Source organism: Polypterus senegalus, chromosome 13, assembly GCF_016835505.1.
Source record: "Polypterus senegalus isolate Bchr_013 chromosome 13, ASM1683550v1, whole genome shotgun sequence".
Classification (NCBI taxonomy): Eukaryota; Metazoa; Chordata; class Cladistia; order Polypteriformes; family Polypteridae; genus Polypterus; species Polypterus senegalus.
The window spans coordinates 80,357,021-80,376,906 of record NC_053166.1 but is presented as its reverse complement, the minus strand read 5'-3'; the positions used below and the strand labels follow the sequence as shown (position 1 = coordinate 80,376,906).

The following is a 19,886-nucleotide window of genomic DNA, read 5'->3' as shown; positions in this document are numbered from 1 at the left end:
GAATTAAGCAGGTTTAAAAGTTGATGAATAGACAGCTCAGTCTAGAGTCATGGTTTGATGTCATAATAAGCTGCATTCTAAGACTGAAAATTGTTAGTTTAGTTCAGCAAGACATTTAACCAACACTGTATACATTCCATACATACTGTATATATTGTATATCTCTTCTTGCAAAATTGGTATACTTCCTATTTAATAATAGCAGTTGACCTAGCATTAGCATACTTGGGATGTAGGAAAATAAAACAGAGTAGCTGGAGAAAAGCTCATTTGAACACAGCGATAAAGTTCACATTTTGCACTGACAGAAACTGACAAGAATTAGAGCCTAGTCCTTGGAGCTGAGGTACCTTGTTATATTATAACATTCTTAAACACAGCTAATCCAATTTAAGGATACAAGGCATCAAAGCCCTATCCCAGGAGCTCTGTGTTCAGAAGAGGAAACAATCCTGGATAGGGCACCAGATCATTGCAGGGTGGTGGTACCTGAAGGAACAACTCAAGCAAACTTGGGGAGAACTTACAAACCAGACAAGGCATGGAATATGAAATCAGGGTGCTGGATCCATGAAACAGCAGTGCTAAGTACTGGGTTTGGGTTAAGTTAGATTAGATTTTCTAAACCTACTTCCATGATATTGGAGCATATATCAGCAAAATTATTCACAAGGCAGGAGCCTTCCACAGACAAGGTGCCAGTCCACCACAGGGAACATTAATGGATATACATTAACTCTCACTCATAAAGGAGGAATTTAGAGTTTTTCATTCACTGAACAAGCATGTGTGTGGGTCGTGGGAACAAATCCTGATTACCAAGAGAAAAGTCATTGAGAGAAAAGTCTACCTAGTCAATGACCCCGCTGGGAATCAAACCTAATTGTCAATCTGCAAATATTTGATTTCCTCTAGAATGAAATCCAAGTCCACAGATTGTGTTCTATGCTGTAAGAATACAGCAAAATTGTGGTGTAGTCCCTTTTTGTAGATCTATATGCACTCCAGTGTCCATCTCTTTACCTCTTTCTGGTTGACAAGCACACCATCCTTGCACAAGTGACTGTGTGGCCTGGCACTAGCACTGAATATCAAAGGAAGGATTTCATTGTAAGGAAGCCATCAACTTAGATTTGTGTGACAATAACAGGTTTTACAGTTGCAAGCTTTAGTAATGGTTGGATTAGAATCTGACAGATGGGCACAAAAAGCAATGTCTGTATTATAGGCCTCGGGGTGTTTCTTCACCTCAGTGGTGTGATGCCTTTCTTCCCCACATGAACTGCTTTTTGTACAAGAGGAAGCAAAATCCACCATGTCACATTCAGCTTCATGTTACCTGTCTCACTATTTCTCCTTCAGTTTGTTGTTTCTCCTGTTGTATGAATTTTCTATTTGTGTATTTTACTTTGAGCCAATGTGCTTTGAAGATCTCAATGTAAAAATAAAAAGAAGTAAAAAATTTTATATAAAATCGATAACACAGAGCCATGTTGTTTTGTGCATTGCTTTAAAATCAAATACACAATAATAGTAGTAAAGATTCACAATTGTTCTTGATCCAATTCAGGGTCTCAGAGACAAAAATTAAAAATAAAAACAACCCACATTTAGGCAGTAGCATGTCAGAGTGACTTATAGGCATCTCCTTCTATGGCTCAATCCTGCCATCTTCTGGTAAGAGTATGCTTTGTGGGCACGCTTAATGCTGTGCAGCTCACAGGCACTTTCAGTAAGGTGGTCCATTTCTAGAAAATCTCCCATTGTGGCCTTTAACAAAGCCACATTTTGACTTTATCCATTTACAAATTATTTTTGCTGATATCAGAGTTGACCTGTAAAGTCAAGGAGAAGAGCAGAAGGAACAAAATCTGGTAAGATCTCCTTTCTACAGTGTGTTAATGGTGAGACCTTAAATAGATTACAATGGTGGCTTGGTGGCTGCAGGTCTCTCCACATGATCAGCGCTGCAGTCCAAGCAAGTGACGGAAAGTCTTCCTGAAAGAACTGTTGCACAGTGGGTAGATGAAGGGGTTGAGGGTAGAGTTGAGGTATCCCAGCCAGATTGTGACCATGTGGGTTTGGGGGCTGATACAGAAGTCACAGAGAGCTGTGACAGTAAATGTGGTAAAGTAAGGCACCCAACATGCCATGAAGACAAGTATGATTGCCCCAAGCTGCTTAGCTGCCTTCCTGTCCTTCTGAACATGTGATCGCTGACTGGAACAAGACACCATCTTCCAGGAGTCAGAATGAAGCTCACTATGTGATATCTTACTCATCCTCTTCTTTGGTCCCCGTCCTCTTCTTGTAAGGTGCCACGTTTGAGGGCGTCTTCTATCTGTAATGTTCCCAAGATCCTGACACGCACCTACTGTGCTCATCTCATCCATAGTGTCAAGGCCATGTAGCCGGGTGTATCTAGTTGAGCCAATCATTGCTGAGAAGGATGCTGGGTAAGTGGAGTCCGAGTCCTTTTGCAGTTTTGAACATGGTTTCCAGGTCATCTGATGCTGACGTGGCTGTTGTCTTTCCTGAACTGGGTGAGCCAGAGGTGTCATCTTCAGTCGGACCATTCTTTGAAACCCACTTCTTCTCCTTCTCCTCCTGCTCTGTGATGGGAGCAGAGGCCCTTTTGCATCATTGAGTGAAGCTGGGCTCCTAACACCAAGAGGGCCGTGGCGTCTCTGGAAACACCTCTGGACTGTTAGATACATCCTGGAGTAATACCAGAGCATGAGCGCAGAAGGAATGTAAAAGTTTAGAAAGGCAGCAAGCAGCTTGAACCAGCTACAGTGTCGAAATTCAGTGTCACACTGGTCCACCTGAATAGGGGGTGACTCCTGACTGGTGTCAGATTGAGGCCAGCTCAGTATAGGAAATAGCCAAATCATAGAAATCAGCCACACTGAGCCAATGAGACAGGCTGCCCGGGCTTTGGTCCTCTGCTTAATATATGCCAGGGGCTGTTGGACAGATCGATAGCGGTCCAAGCAGAGTATGAAGAGGCTGAAGATAGAAGCTGTGCTTGCCACATAGTCCACTGACAGCCAGAACTTGCAAGCAGCTTGGCCTAATTTCCATTCTCGGGCTAGGAGATAGACCAGAGCAAGGGGCATCACCACACTGCCGATGAGAAAATCAGCTCCTGCCAAGCTGGCAATGTACATGTTACCAACAGTGTGCAGGGAACGCTCCCGTCTCAAGATATACAAGACGAGAACATTCATCAGAATTGTGAGAGCGCTGATCCAGCCCAGCACAATACCCACAAGCACAAGCTGCACTTCAGTGCCCTCACTTTGTGTTTTATTAGACTGGACACAGCTTTGATTGTCACTTTCTTTCCAGTGGTTAGGCTGCCCTGGGACAAGTTCTGTTGCCATTTCGCAAATGGATGGCATCTTGCTGTTCCACGATGCCCTGAATGGAAAAAAGAGGATAAGTTTAGAAACTGGGAGTCATGACATTTCAGTCTTCCAAAGCAGACGTTGCAGAAACATGTGCTTTTTTACATGCAAGGAAGGGTTGATGGGGAAACTGGAAACCATACAGAGCCCCTACCTGGAGGATTTGGGTCCATGTTGCCAACTGAAATAAAAGATGAGGAGAGTACAACCTGCTTGACTACTTGGGCAGGACAATGAAGTCCCTTTAAAAGCATATTTATTTATTTAATCTATTATCCAACCTGCTATATCCTAGCTACAGGATCATGGGAGTCTGCTGGAGCCAATCCCAGCCAACACAGGGTGCAAGCCTACCACAGGACACACACCCACACACCAAGCACACACTAGGGACAATTTAGAATCACCAATGCACCTAACCTGCATGTCTTTGGACTGTTGGAGGAAACCCACTCAGACACAGGGATAACATGCAAACTCAATGCAGGGAGGAGCCGGGAAGTGAACCCAGGTCTTCAAACTGCGAGGCAGCAGCGCTACCCACTGCACCACTGTGCCATCCCTATATATATATATATATTCAACACCGTTGTACTTGGCTCAGTGATGCAAATTTAACTCGTTAAGTGGCTAATTTCACTCAAATCGTTAGGTCATCAGTAATTTTTGGCTAAAAGTAGCCCTGTCCCATTGGCTACTCTTGTTCAACTATCAATGAAAGAGATTATTTAGAATAGATAGATAGATAGATAGATAGATAGATAGATAGATAGATAGATAGATAGATAGATAGATAGATAGATAGATAGATAGTAGAGTATGATGCTTATTTCAAAGATGACGGCATCAGTCAAGCAATCTTTTTATGATATTGCATGCTTCACAGTGATCGCCTTACAAAATTGTTTTATAAAACAGACAGAGAACAACATTATACAGATGTACACAAAAGAATTTAAATATAACTGTATTGCATGCCATATTGGTGCTTACATGAAATGTTAACATAGATTCCTGTATTACCAGAGCCACTACCAGATGTCCATAAAATGTCTGCATGAAATTCTATTTAAGAACTTTTAGTATAAATAAAGACTGATTGACAACTACTGCCCTATGCATATACATACTGAATCTATATAATAAGACAGAGTGTTGCAAATTAAGTATCAATTTCAACAATAACTAATTGGGGTAAAATTCTCAAGTGTTTAAAAAGGCAGAAGTCACAAGATGCACATTATCCCAGTTGTGATTCTCAGATGAAAAGCCATCTTCCTGGGGTGCCCGCAGCCCTTTTCTTTTTGTTTCCGGTTAGGTTTATGTGGTCCTGCAGCCTAAATGTCATTTCTAAATCTGTTTTCTTTTTCCAGCGTGTCTGAGAGTCAGCGCTACTATATTTATGTACAGCATTTAAATTTATTTGTAATGAGTTCCCATAATGAAAAAGAGTGTCATGATTTTAGAAAGTATTTACTGCCCATTTGATGAGCTTGAGTGCATCTTCAAAGGAGCTGATCCAGGCACCCTAAGCTCACTAGCCAAGCTATTAATAAAACTTGACAAAACGTCATCCAGAACATTTCTGAGTACGCGCTAATGTAGTGAGCTCCTCCAGATTTTCTCTTTTAAGGATGACTTGTCTAAACATCCCAGAGACTGTCATCATTCTTGTGTGACTGTTTGGCTCCTGAATGCAAGCACTGTATAAAAGTGGTGATCCTCACCTCTATCTGAAGCTCACTATTTTCAGCCAAAGAGGTTTGCCTAAATCAATCATTAAGCCCCTGGATAGGATGACAGTTCAGTGCAGCGTGCACAACAAAAACAAGCAATTACAGATCAGAGCTGTTAACAGGCAGTGTGTATAGAAGAAATTAGTGTCTCAGGAAAAAACCCACATAAGCACAGGGAAGCAGCCCAGTCTTTCTGAGGTGAGAAGGGACAGTCACTGCACCCTCCATCAGTAGATCAATCATCTTTAACATGTACAGTGTCATTGAAAAAATAGATTAAACTTAAAATTTCATGCAAACATTCTTTCAATAACAACTCAGATAGCTTATTTAGATTGATCCAAGAGACACAGTTAAATGTTTGCTGGGGTGTCAAGTCTGGTGTCTTGGACACTAGAGTGTCCTTTCAAGCCTCAGAACTGTATCACATCAACAAAGGATACACACAGTTCATTGAATCTAAAAGCATAAAGTAGAATATAGAGAGGAAAAAAATGCAGGTAGGTGTGCACAGCAAACCTGCTCAAAGACATCTATTTTGTGTTGCTTTCCCATCATTTAACCCTCACTCTTCTATGCCTTACCTTAAAGCAAACGGTGCTTGTGTCCTCTCACGCTCACCATGCCTATCCTCTTGCAGCTTCTGCTCAAATGCTTCTTTAAAATACCTTCTCTTTAATGCCAAAAGAGCTACAGAGAGATCTGGTAAGATGCTGTTCAAGCAGGCTGGACAGATGTAGCTTGTAGCTCCTCTTTACACATCCTTCCTTCTAGCAAGTAAGCACAGAAGAGAAGCAAATGGTCTGCATCTGATGAATTCAGTCTCAGGGGGCCGGGCTGCAGAAAGTTTATTACTTTATGATAAAGCGCCGCACACGCCTGGAGGAGGCCACCTGCTTGGCGATAATGATTAGCTGTTGAGGCAGTTGATTCTAATGAATTGTCAAAGTAATATCCCCGCTGGGTTGACGGCTATAATGATGACAATGTCAATGGCACAGATTAATAAAGCTCATTAGAGGCACTCACCTCATAAAGATAAACAGCTACAGCATCATCCCTCTCCGTTGCAGATCCCAGCAGGGTAGCAGAGCGAGGAGCAATGAGCTCTATGCAAGACTCAAGTAGGAAGGACCCCTCTTGGTAGCAAAGTGCAACTGACAGCAAGCAGATGATGTAGCAGCTGGGGACCTAGCTGTCCACCTGCTGTTCTGGGGCTTACTCCTAAAAGCTTCCATTGAGGTTTGAGGTTTTGTTCAATTCATTTTTGATACCTGTGTGGGTTAGTTTAGTAAATGCTAAAGGAAAGCAAACATATTTTCCATTTCTTTAGTTTTGTCTTTGATTTCTTCTTGTTTGGTTTCCTAGATGGCCAATTATTGGTGACACTGTAACAGATTTAAATTGAGGATGACTGTCCACTGCTTTAGTACAATGTGGGTGTTAGTAAGCAAATTAAAAATTCAAACGTCTGTAAAATAAAGGCCCTATTCACAATACGCAGAGGAAAGCATAGTCACATCCCAAATCTCATGATACAGTATGCTGTTTATACTCCATCAAGTATGTTGTGCATGTCCGAACCATTCTCACCTGCAAATACACACTTCAGCTTCTCTTTAGGCCAGCACTAGCCACTTTCCTTGTGTCACGACCCAAAGCTAGTTCTTACAATATCTTAATATTTCAAAATAAAGTGGAATCCTAACTTTAAAAAGTAGATCAAAACAACATTCTGCATCACCATGTACTGTTACTGTATATATATAGACAGGTTTATATTTCAAAGATTAACATTTATTGATCATCAGTAAATGGGACTTATGAACTTTGAGTCCCAAAACACAAGTGAGTTACAGAAATGTTCAAAAATGCCTGGCTAGGCTAGATATAAGGGTAAACAAAAGGATCTTTATAAAATAAAAATATTTCTTCTTCAAAAAAAATACTCTACTCTGGTTCCATGGAGCACAAAGGCAAAAGGAGTTGCCCAAAACAATAAGGGAATCCAATGCAAACAAAAGTCCCAATAAGGTAATCCAGATAATTGTCAAAAAACACAGCAGAACATCAAAACATCCAGTGATATCACAAAAAGAATCGACACAGCACAAAACAGAACTAAAATCCCTGACTCCATAGCTCATTTGAATGATCCACCAGGAACTGTGGGAAACCCTCGCCTCTATTGGGCTGAATTGAGTCCCAGGTTGTGATGGGCAGGTGATCCTTCTTCTTGGGGAACCATCCACAAAACACAAGGTACATAACAAAGACTTAGAGACAAAATTAAAAACAAGGAATAACGCAAATAAGTAACAAAAGTAAAATTAATGTAAAGAAATAACTCAAAAATGAACAAATGGGAAATGAAACAAGGATTTAACCCCAACTAGAGGAGTAACCCTGGGTGAAATACAACAGACATATATCACGCTTCAACCAGGGCCACCCCCTGGCTGGGGTTCGAATGTCTCATTTTTAATTTTTTATGTTGACATTGTTGATTATTTAGTTTCTTTATGTCTATATATCTTTTTTCATGGGCCATGTGCTTATGGGTGGTCCCCCAAGAGGAATCCTTCAGTCACTTCTTGTTCATTGATTGCATTCGTGGTGTTGTTGAGTTCTCTAGTGTTTATTGCCTTGCTTTCTGATTTACCGTTGGATTTTGACATTTTGCCCTGTTTTTCAACCAATTTTTGGATTTGGAATTGAGGCATGTTTTGGATTGCCTTTGACTTTTAGGAATCCCCTGCTGTGCCTTTTGTACTCTTTTGAGATTTTTGTTTAACAAAGCATTTTTATAGAATAAATTTATTTATAAAGATTCTACATTTGCCCTTTGTGACTAGCCAGGGACTTTTCATACTTAGGAACCTAAAGTTCACATCAACACATGGTCATTACACAGTTCCATAAGTAAAAGTATGAGGTGGGTAATTGCAATCACTTGAAAGTAAAGATTTTTAACTTTCACATATAATCTTATTCATCTGTTTAACTGTTTTCTAAATCTGTTTTTTCACTCTAAGTGAGAACAGAGTTAATCCCAGTGTTGTGATGTGGGATTTTGCATATAACTTGATAAATGTTTTGTATGTCTTTATTTATAATTTAAGCAAACCAAGTGGTAAGAGGTATTCGTGTTTGCCCCCCCGACCCCATTTTTTACGACTGTCTCTTTCTCATTTTATGACAAGATTTGGGGGATGTGTCTTAAACCAGTTTGATGAGTATTTCTCTGCTAAAGTCTTTGTCTCATTCCTCACACAAAGCCAGGTTAGCTTAACATATGGTCTTGGTGGGGTTGAGGTGTTAAAATGTACTATTTCTCTCATTGGTCTGAGATATGGCTGTTTGGAATTGGCTTGTCTCAGAGGCCTTTAAGTACCACAATGTCCTATTGGTTCTAGAAATTGGAGAGAACCTATAAATTTGCTTGCTCAACCACATTCTCTCTCTCTCTAACCAACATATGATGAAGAAGCATCTCTCTTGCTAACCTGTGATGATGAAGACAACACAATGAAGAGCACAGCTCAGCAGCCATATTAAACAGACATGTGGCTGAAAGCTGAGCACAAACGATGCCTTAACTAGAGACATTTTAAGTAACTGCAAGTCAGTGTGCCACCTGAATTACACACCACCATGTTATCAGGTTGTATGGTTGCCAATATTCAAATGTACTTTGCATTTTGTTATTATTTATGAATATTATCAGTAATACATTATTTTATGTGTAACTTAACTCCTGCTTGTCTTTTTACTACATCTAATTGCCTGAGGTTATAGATATAGAAGGGAAGGTGGGGATAAGTTATATACAGCGGTAAGTCTGTGAGATTAGGCATTCTAAGGCTACATATTAATAATACAATAGGGGAAAGTAGAGCAATATATATTACTCTACCAAGATAAAACACCCAGTAAAGCTTAAACAAACATTGACCAGGAATGGGAAACCAAGCCTTTGCAGTCCACACTCAAAAACCCACCCACAGTCATCCACAGTAAGCCAATACACAGTCACAAATCATCTTATACCTTTGGGATAAGGGTAGAAAAATGGACTACATGGAAAAAAGACATGCACACTCACACATTAACTTATACCAAGACACTATAAAGTTGTAATACTGACTGTTTAAGCAAAAAACAAAAAAGTGTCTACATTTGCAACTAATTCAATTGTTAATTTGAAATGTCCAAGCGCATGATGACATTTCCTAGTTGCCCCCTAAAAAAGCAATTTGTAGTAATGTGTGTTTTAAAGTGGACTTCTCAACACTTAAATTGGATTTACTGTTGTGCAACTGGAATAAAAAACTAACATTTTATAGTCAATTAAAATTTATACAGAGATAATGCTTTGAGACTTCACAAATTGTGAGTTCTGAGATGGGGAAGCAGAGCTCATTGATGTGCCATGCTGGCTAGCCAACAACAGCAGTAAATGATAGTTAAACATGCTCTAAACTTATCAGAAAGAACCAATGGATAATGATTGCCAAGTTTATAAATCTCTTCTCCATATCCAAAGAAAATGTGAACAATAAAATATTCACAAGTATGTGTACTTTGGGTTTCACAAAGCCTAATCACTGATTGCAAAGCTGTGTGGAAACAGGTGTCCTCAGATTTGCTCTTCTCCAACAAGACTGAAGGTAAATGCTTTTTACCATGTATTATCAGTGTGGATGAAACATGACTTTCATCACTATGATTTGGAGACCAAAAGACAGCCAGTGGAATGGAATTATCATCTAAATTCCTGAAAAAATGTTAAGGTTACCCCTTTAGAAAGGGTTGTCATGGAAAAAAAATATGATGTAGAAGGGATGATTTTGGTGAACATCAAAATAAAATTGTTCAGTAATTTGTGTTTTACAGTCAATTAAAATTGTGGTGTTGTCAGATCAATACCTCAGATCTGTGTATCCAAACTCTTAAAAAGTTGGAGAAATATTAAATGAGAGTTTGAACTCAAGAAAATATTGCTTAAACCAACCCTGATCATGTTAATAATGCACAACCTGACCCAAGTGTCAAAATACAGAATACAATCACAAAACTGTGGACTGTTTCTCTCCATAATATAGCTCAGATTTTGCACTCTCAGACATACATTTCTTGGAAACATAAAATGGTATATTCTGAGGGAAAAAGTTTGGGAGAGATGAAGTGGTGATTGGAGAAGTGCAAACTGCACATTAATTTAACATACTGTTGTTTCTTGCTGATGCAAGGCAGTTGAAGTTGATCAAGATTGTCTTGAAAAATGAGTATCACATGTGCGCTTAAGAGGCAGTCAACAAGCTCTGAGCTGAGTGATATAACGCAAGAAAAAGGGTTCATTTTTGGTACTGATGCCTCTTTCTCTGTACAGAACAAAAGAAGACAAATCATAATCACATGCACTCACCGACAACACTTCCGGTGTCTGAAAATGGTTACCTCAAGACAACTCCCGTGGACAACGTCAACAACAACAACATTTATTTATATAGCACATTTTCATACAAACAGTAGCTCAAAGTGCTTTACATATTAAAGAATAGAAAAATGAAAGACACAATTATAAAACAAAATAAATCAACATTAACATCGAATAAGAGTAAGGTTCAATGGCCAGGGGGGACAGAAAAACAAAAACTCCAGACGGCTGGAGAAAAAATAAAATCTGCAGGGATTCCAGACCATGAGACCGCCCAGTCCCCTCTGGGCATTCTACCTAACATAAATGAAACAGTCCTCTTTGGATTTAGGATTCTCACGGAAGGGCTTGATGATGATGATGGTCACGTAGACTTCTGCCTTTTAATCCGTCCATCATTGTTGGAGCATCATGAAGCTTTGAGTAGGTGGTGGTGGCGCAGGAAAAAGAAACAGAAAAGAGAGTAGGGGTCAGTACGGATTTTAGAGCCACCATGAATAGTTATTATGAGGAAATATAGAGGAACATATAGAACATATAGAGTATCAGGATTAAGTTAAATTAAGATTAAATTGAAGTTATAGAAAAGCCATGTTAAAGTAATGTGTTTTCAGCAGTGTTTTAAAGTGCTCTACTGTATCAGCCTGGCGAATTCCTATTGGCAGGCTATTCCAGATTTTAGGTGCATAGCAGCAGAAGGCCGCCTCACGTCACTTCCGGTTCATCAGTGATGATATCACTTCTGACTCCTCAATGATGACATCACTTCTGCTTCCATCGTCATTTCCTCACAACTCATTTCCTGCAGCCATTTTGTATATAAATGATCATTTCACCTATGTGTTCTGTCAAATGTTTTGATTTGTTTTAATCAAACGTTTACCTCATTTCCATATTGTCCGTGGGACATTATTCCCCAACTCTTTTTGCAGTTTTCTGTGTGAATTTCTTTGTTACATGAGGAATGACCCAAACACATCTAGATATTATATGGATATGATCAAACAATTAAAAAAATAACTACTAAACCACCTGAGAAAACCTATTATTTCTCCAATATTTTAATAGTCTGCCGGTTTACAATGGCAGCTTGCTGGTAAGGATAAGCATGGAGTCCAACTGAGAAACAGCAGGGCTACATTAAAGGGTACCTGAAGGGGGATTTTACTGGAACGTACTGCCTGTCCTCTGCAAATTACTGAAAACCTCTCTCTATTAATATTAGTAATGAATGAAAGACCAACAAACATGATCTAAATAGAGCATCACACTGACTGGAAGGCTGACTTTCCTGGTGGAAATGTGCTCTTTGTCAGTGTGGAAAGGTTTATTGAGTGAGGCACTGATTTCATTATATCAAAGCCAGATGCATACCCTGACTACCCATGGCCTAATTACAAACACTCTGTCACGTCAGAATAACAAAATCGGCAAAGGGTAACGTCACACCAGGATAGATGCATTAAAGCTAAACAGCATTAATGATTGGGGGAGCCTTGTATTCCCTCCTCTTTGTGATTTTGAGTCTTCTGATTGGCTCAGCCACAACTCTGAGGAAAAGCAGAGTACTGCCAAACTTTTGATCAGTGTCTTTCGCCTTGATGACTCTCGCCGTTAACTTCAATTTGCCTTTGTTTTTGCGTATTTTTTTAATATCTGGAATCTCTTAGAGTAAATGTAGCAAAAACTTTGCAGTGGATACTGCTTCTATCAGAGGAAAGGCTTGACAATTTGTATCAATTATGATTACTCAAATTAAGTTAACTAAAAACAATGAGAGGTCAAAATGTCCTACTTACTTTTGATAATGTATCCAAAGGTTTAGAGTGTCATTCATTCATGTATTTATAATCTAAACCTACTTAATCCAGTAGGACTGTGGAAAGGAGGGTGGTGGAGCCTTTCCTAGCAGGTTTGGACAAAAGTCCAATCTAGACGACTCACAAGTCAGTGAAAGAGTACTTAGTCACTCACAGGACCCATTTAGTCTTGAAAATTGGCCTAGTATGCACAACTTTGAGATCAGTAGTTGGGAAGACTAGCCTGCACACCACTCTCCTCGCAGACAGAACCAACACCAGTATCTTAATCCAGGATACTGGAGCTGTGAGCTTCTACAAAGGATTGAATACTTTCCCTCTTCTCCTTTTGTCAAAAGTTGTCACACTTATATCCAGGACTCTCCCCACCTCCTTCAACCTCACCTAGAGCTGTTTGGGAGTCATCCCCATTAGCTTTGGGTGCGGTGCCAGGGAAAAGGTGGCTGAGTTGTGTTCCTTCAGGCTGTGAAGGTCCCTAGCCTCCTTTTACCTGGCTGTTTTTTTAAATAAATTATATACATACATATTACTTAGATACATCCATCCATTTTCCAATCGGTTGAATCCGAACACAGGGGTCTGCTGGAGCCAATCCCAGCCAACACAGGGCACAAGGCAGGAACCAATCCCAGGCAGGGCACCAACCCACCACAGGACACACACACCAGGGACAATTTAGAATCACCAATCCACCTAACCTGCATGTCTTTGGACTGGGAAGAACATGCAAACTCCACGCAGGGAGGACCCGGGACGCAAACCCAGGTCTCCTAACTGCGAGGTGGCAGTGCTACCGCTGCGCCACCGTGCCGCCCTAGATACATCCATCCATCCATCCATCACTCAACCTTCTATACCCCAACTACAGGGTCACAGGGGTCTGCTGGAGCCAATCCCAGCCAACACAGGGTGCAAGGCAGGAAACAAACCCCAGGCAGGGTGCCAGCCCACTGCAGTACTTTGATACAATGATTCTTTAAATACATGTACACTCGATAGTCTAAATTTAATGTTGTGCTCTACATTATAGTGAAATATTTACTTTGGTGCACTTGAAGCCTTATGAACTGCCTATATTACATGGTAGTACCTGACATATAGGATGTGATGTGACACAAAATGCTATATTTCAAGCACAAATTTACAGATTTTATATCCAATAAAAAATGAGACAGTGTATTGGGAGAGGGACTGATGACACCACCATCATAAGTCTGATCACCAACAATAACAAGAACGATTGGTTCACCTCCTTTTCCTGCATGTAACCTCATAGCAGCCACTGTGTGGTATGAGCTCTTTAGATCAAGTAAGAGGACTTAAAGATATTTAAAGCTGTGAGCCTTCTTCACTGCATCTCATACTTATGTCAAGTGTGGCCTTCTTTCTGTACCCAGAAATGAATCAATTAATATATTTTTGGATTTGCCAATAATAAGGGGGAGGTCATTTTTCTAGCACCACTGCATCAGTAAGAGGACCTCTTTTCAATAAATTGTCTCATCGTTGTTGGTGATAAGCCATATGATGTTCATCTCGTCAGCAAACCTAATGATGGAGTTAAAGCTGTGTCTGCCAATGCGGTCATAGGTGAACAAGGCATGCAGGAGGACGCTCAGCACACTACCATATGAACTGTCTATGTTGAGGATCAGTGTGGAGGAAGAACTGCTGGCAAATATGACAATCTTAGGGTCTGCCTGTGAGTGAGTGTAAAATTCAGTTTCAGAGAATGACTGTGGTATAGCGAATCCATGGATCCAAAAAAATGGCTTGTTTTTTAATAATCCATTTGCTGCGTCAGTCTCTGTGGGCACACTCGTACAACTGCGTGGAGATGATTAGATAATTGGGGTGAGATGCACCTGCATGTGAAGGTGTGATCGTTCTCAATTGCTTCATTGGCTTCCTGCGTTGCGTGATTGAGATGCTCCACCCACAGAGCCATAAAAGTACAGGCTGGTACAAAAGATTGGGGGAAAAAAGAACAAGCAAGAAAGAGAGCAGAGGTTAGAAGTAGAAGAATAGGAGGCAGGAGGCACGGAGAGACGGTGCAGGAGCAAGAGAGAGAGAGAAAGAGAGCAGGCTCGCTGGTGAATGCAGGCAGCTGGGAGTACAGCCCCTGAAGGAGTGTTTGGCCAACACTTGGAGGCGGCAGTAGGAAGTGGTTGCTCCAGCTGGGCTTGCGATGGAGAGCCCCAGTGTGAGCGCCCCGGTCTCTGGGGACCCGAGGTTTGGTCCAGTGAGTGAGCTGTATGTAGCCAGGGGATGGAAGGCTACCAGACCAGGAGGACAGACAGTTGCATCTGCAGATAGGGTGACTCTCCTGTTGCAAGGCCCGTATGGGAGAAGCAGGAAAACTGCCAATTAAAAGGAGAAGGTTTTTAAAAACGTGACTATTTCCAGCCTATTGATTTCAACCTCATTTTAAAAGGATTTATTTATTGTGGATTTTAACTTCCATTATTGCAGTTTTTTTTTCATGGATTATTTATTTATTGAACTATGGAGAAGTGCACAATTTATTTGAACACTGTTTTAGTTTTGTTTTTGTTTTTAATAAAAGCACGGGAAACTTTTACACCATCCCCTTGCTCCATGTGTGATTTGCCAGCTCATCCGGTTATATTACCGATGTTGTTGGGTTCAAGAGTCTCCCAAAACTGGAAGAAGAAGCCTGGAGCAGGACCCACACCGTCACAGTGATGCTAGGTCTCAAGTCAAGGAGTTTGATAATCAATCTTGACAAGCTAATTGTAATAAGCATTAAATTAAAAAGAGAAGAAATACTGGGAATGGAGCTGAACTAAACAAGAAACACAAAATAATAGTTTACAAGTAAGCAAATGGTCAAACGGAAAGGTGCAGAAATCTGGAATCGGCATAAATATTTAGGTCAAAAATGAGAGCTAAATGTCCTAGCAACTTTAAGATCCTTTCCGTGTTTACATTCAGTGGTAGATTTACATATGAGCGACATGGGCCACTGCCTAGGGTGGAGTTATGCTGGAGGTACCATGGGGCACCAACAACAAAAAATTCAGAATGTCAGTTACAGCCTGAGCCACTCAATCCACCGTTTATAAACCCAAAGGGTCACACTCTCCATAAAGTTTGTGTTATGTACGTAGAGAGTGCCACTAATGTAAATGAAGGGGCACATGAGGTGCAAACACTGAGAGGAGCTCCACACTGTCATCACTGGTAGTCAGAATGGAAAACTTCTATGGACACCAAGGGCTGCCGCCACCATTACCCCCACCCCAAGCCATCCGTCTAGGGCTCCAAATGGAATTTGACTGATATTGTTTATATTCCTAACCAAAAGATGAATTTGTTTTATAAAATATCTATAACTTCGGATGTCAGGCTTACCACATTGCCATCTTATATACAAATCATGTAATGATGTCATGTGCCATGATGTCAGAAGTTATGCAGCAGAATCCAATGACATTGCCACACAAAACGAGGTCAGAGCTGGGAAAATTTCACATGAACTACTGCAATAATTCTTAACCCCAAAATGAAGCCATGGTGCCATGGTGACGTCACCATCAAACTGATAGAATGAAATGAAATGAACCAGAAATGTCAGAATAAATGTAAAATTAATATTCCTGACAAAATCATGGTAGTGTCTCTTTTTTAAGACATGGACTCCAAACATGGCTCTCGAGCCAAGGTGAAACTGTTCCAAAACACGAGGTATGTGAATATCAAAGGATCTAAATTCAGGGCTGCTGCAGTAAACAAAACAATAAACCTTTGCACTCCATCATCATAATTGGTGAAGGAACGGTAAATTACTGATGATACTTTTTGAATAAACAGATTTTTAAAATGATATAAATGGATAAAGGGGTGAATGGTGAAGTGTTGTGGTGATGTTAATTCATATGACATTAGAATCACTCAGTTCAAAATAGAATGAGGTCTGATGTATCTAAGGGACAGTTTTCAAGTTGTAAGCTTTAAGTCATTGTAAGCCACACTTTCTACCCTAGTGTGAACTCTGGGGCTAAACATCATTTCTAGTTAGCAAACCTTTTGGCAGAGGTTCCAGTCATTATCAGATTCTTCTTAACTAGAGCCCAAATTTTGTTTAATTTAGTCAGATAGTAGACCATGCTGAGAAGGGAAGATGACAATAAACAGTCATGAATAAAGACAGACTTAAAATTATGAAGATGCTCAAGGCTCAAGGAAAAACGCTTTAATGGAGGAATTAAATAATATATTCCTTGAGAGCTGTACAAAGTGTAGGCGCTCAATCTAATTATTCTGTTTCAGGTCTGTGATGCAAGGAAAAAATGTTTTAGATCCTAATTAAACATTTCAGCTTGTCCATTCCCCTCTGGGTGATAACCTGATTTCGAATTAAGAGTAGTACCCTTTTATTTCAAAAATATGTCCAGAACCTGGAAGTAAATTGTGACTGTTGGTCAGAAACTATGCCATTAGATGTGTTCTTTGATAAAGATCTTTACAATATTTTTCCTGTAATTAATGTCTATAACAAAATAAAATAGACGGATTTAAGAAAACAGTCAACAGTGATTAAGATGGTGGTATACCTATGTGAGATAGGAAGATCTGTGATGTAATTGAACGGGAGATCCTTTCAAGGGACAGAATCAGGAAAAAATTAGTCATATTGGACAAAGGGAACTGGTTTTTGCCTTATTATAAACCTCACGGGCCTGTTATGTAAGACTTATTGTCTTGACTCATTGTGAACAATCAAAAATAATGTTGAATTAGTTCCTGAGGTTTCATGATTCCAGGATGCCCTGCTGGAAAAGAACCCTGGTGCCAGAACAAACCTTCTGTTCTGACATCTTCTTTTATAAATTTCAAACCCTTAGGAACCTTTCAGGGGATAGCTGGATTTTCTGAACTATTAGTGAAATTTCTATAGTAATTGACAACTCATTAAATCTTTTCAGCTGTCTAACTTTGCCACCTTTAGGCCAGTCTGACCATATTTTGGTACAGTTCAAACCTACATATAAACCCATTGTCCAGTGGCTACCAGCCACCTCCAGGACCATGCAGGAATGGACAACGGAGTCTGAGGATGCTCTGAAGAATGCCTTTGAAAACATTGACTGGGATATGCTTTGTGATTCACACGACCAGGACATAGACTCAGTCACTGTATCACAGATTACATCAAGTTTTGTGTGGATAACACACTCCCTACAAAAAAAGTGTGCTGTTTTCCCAACAACAATCCATGGATCTCAAAAGACTTTAAAGCTCTAATGAATATGAAGAACAGAGTCTTCAGGTCTGGAGATAAGGACGAAATAAAGCAGGTGGAGTCAGAACTGAAGAAGCAGCTTCTCAAGGGGAAAGCCTGCTACAGAAAAAAATCTGAGCACAAGTTACAACAAAATAACATGAAGGCAGTCTTGAATGGGTCGAGGGCTATCACCAGCTACAAGCAGGCTGTAAAACAAGGGAACAAGAGCAGAGCCATCTTCATCCTGCACGATCCTTCTCTTGTGATGATATCACACCAGTAATCTTCAGTTCCCCTCCACTCCCTGGACTTTATGTCTCTGCCGATCAAATTAAAAGAGAGCTGAGAAACTTCTGCATAAACAAGGCTTCAGGGCCAAATGGAATCAGCCCGAGGAATCAGGGTGCTGAAAACATGTGCCAGCCACTTCTGTGGGGTTTTCAACACCTGTTTCCCTTTCCCTGAATTTGAAGAAGGATCCCCAGTCGTGGAAAACATCATGTGTGGTCCCAGTGCCCAAGAAAGGGCATTCCAAGGACTTCAGATCAGTTGCTCTTACTTCATCTACTACTATCATGAAGACCTTTGAGAGACTAGATCTAAAACAGCTGCAACCCCTGATTTCAGAACATCTCGATCCTTTGAAGTATGCCAATCAGACACATCTAGCTGAGGAAGTTGGTGTCATCTGCATGCTCTGTAGAGCCTGTTCCCACTTGGACAAAGCTAGCACCACAGTCAGGATAATATTCTTTGAATTTTCCAGTGTTTTAACACCATTCTGCTGCATTGATTGGGATGAAAGCTCAATGTTCTGAATCTTGACACCCCCAGAATCTTTTGGATCATGGACAATCTGACAAACAGACAACAATTTGTGAGGTTGAGTGACTATGTGTCAGAAATGGTGGAGCTGGAGCACCTCAGATAACTGTCCTGTCTCCCTTTCTGTTTACCATCTACACAATAGACTTCCTTTACAATACCAGCGCTTGCCATCTACAGATATTTTCAAATGACTCATCCATCATAGGCTTCAGTAATAATGGAGATAAGTCAGAGTATAGGAAGATTGTGGAGGACTTGTAGAGATATAGGGAGATTGTGGTGCCGGGACAACAACTTGTAACTCAACATCAGCATGACAAAAGAGCTGGTGGTGGATTTCAGGAGTGCCAAAGAGCCTCAGAGACCATTCACCATCCAAGGGAAGGACGTAGAAGTGGTGCAGAGTTACAAGTACCTTGGGGTCCATATAAACAAACTGGACTGGTCTGACAATACAGTGGCTCTTTAAAAGAAGGGTCAGAGCAGGCTTCACTTGCTAAGGAGACACATGTCTTTTGATGTGTGTAGCAAGCTGTTGGAAATGAGCTTAGCAGGCCCATAGTAACCAGTATGGTGTTCTATGCCACAGTCTCCTGAGGAAGGAACCTGAGCACAAATTAAGCACAATGCTGAAATAAACTTATCAGAAATGCCTGCTCCATCACAGGGCAAACTCTGGACACACTGGAAGCTGTAGTAGAAAAAAGAGAGAGAGAGTGGTTGGGCGCATGCACTGATTACAGCACATTGCCACACCCAGAGTTTGGCAAAATTAGAAGCCTTAATGAAAAATCCCATCCAGGAGGTGCTGTTGTGGAGAATTTTTAGCCACAAGCTCATTCCACTAAGAAGTGTCTCTGAGGGTCTTTTCTGCCCACTGCTATCAGACAATTCAGTGCTTTCTCCTGTGGCATTTTGAAATGTCTATCTATCTATCTATCTATCTATCTATCTATCTATCTATCTATCTATCTATCTATCTATCTATCTATCTATCTTCACACAAATGCGTATGGGAAACAGTTTAAGGGCTTGAATAATTGTGTTTCTCCATCAAACTGGGGTTGGCTCTGCATTCTAAATCTTTCTCCTTTTATTCCTCTGCAGACCTATGGAAGACCCTCCCTCTTAGAAACATCATTTCTGTTTCCTGTTCCATCAACCTGCATAACAAGGACATCACTTCCTTTTCCAATCCATCTGAGCCCACATCTTTCTGTCACCCAACTATATAATAGTCTCATTTTCATTTGTTACCTCAGTTCTGTTTTTAATTGTACCTGCTTGCCAAGTAACAGGATGGCTACCTCAAAACTTTTTGTTATGTTTATGCTTCTTATTCTACATATTATTTTGTACTATATGTCCTGTGAGTCTGTGCCCTTATTTTTATGTTTTTGCTGC

The 19,886-nt window shown here is 40.4% G+C and overlaps 1 protein-coding gene across 1 annotated transcript; it reads right to left on the bottom strand.

The window, feature by feature from the left end:
• Window positions 1-439: 439 nt before the first annotated feature.
• Window positions 440-5,899, bottom strand: LOC120542548 (histamine H1 receptor-like). Its single transcript, XM_039775079.1, has 2 exons — window positions 5,731-5,899; window positions 440-3,423 (listed from the first exon to the last, which is right to left on the bottom strand). The coding sequence occupies exon 2, from the start codon at window positions 3,402-3,404 to the stop codon at window positions 1,962-1,964; it is 1,443 nt and encodes a 480-aa protein (XP_039631013.1). The 5' UTR covers window positions 3,405-3,423; window positions 5,731-5,899; the 3' UTR covers window positions 440-1,961.
• Window positions 5,900-19,886: the final 13,987 nt, after the last annotated feature.

What these genes read in the sequence shown, in the direction of transcription:
- LOC120542548 (XM_039775079.1), bottom strand. Translation starts at nt 3,404, where the DNA reads ATGCCATCCATTTGCGAAATGGCAACAGAACTTGTCCCAGGGCAGCCT.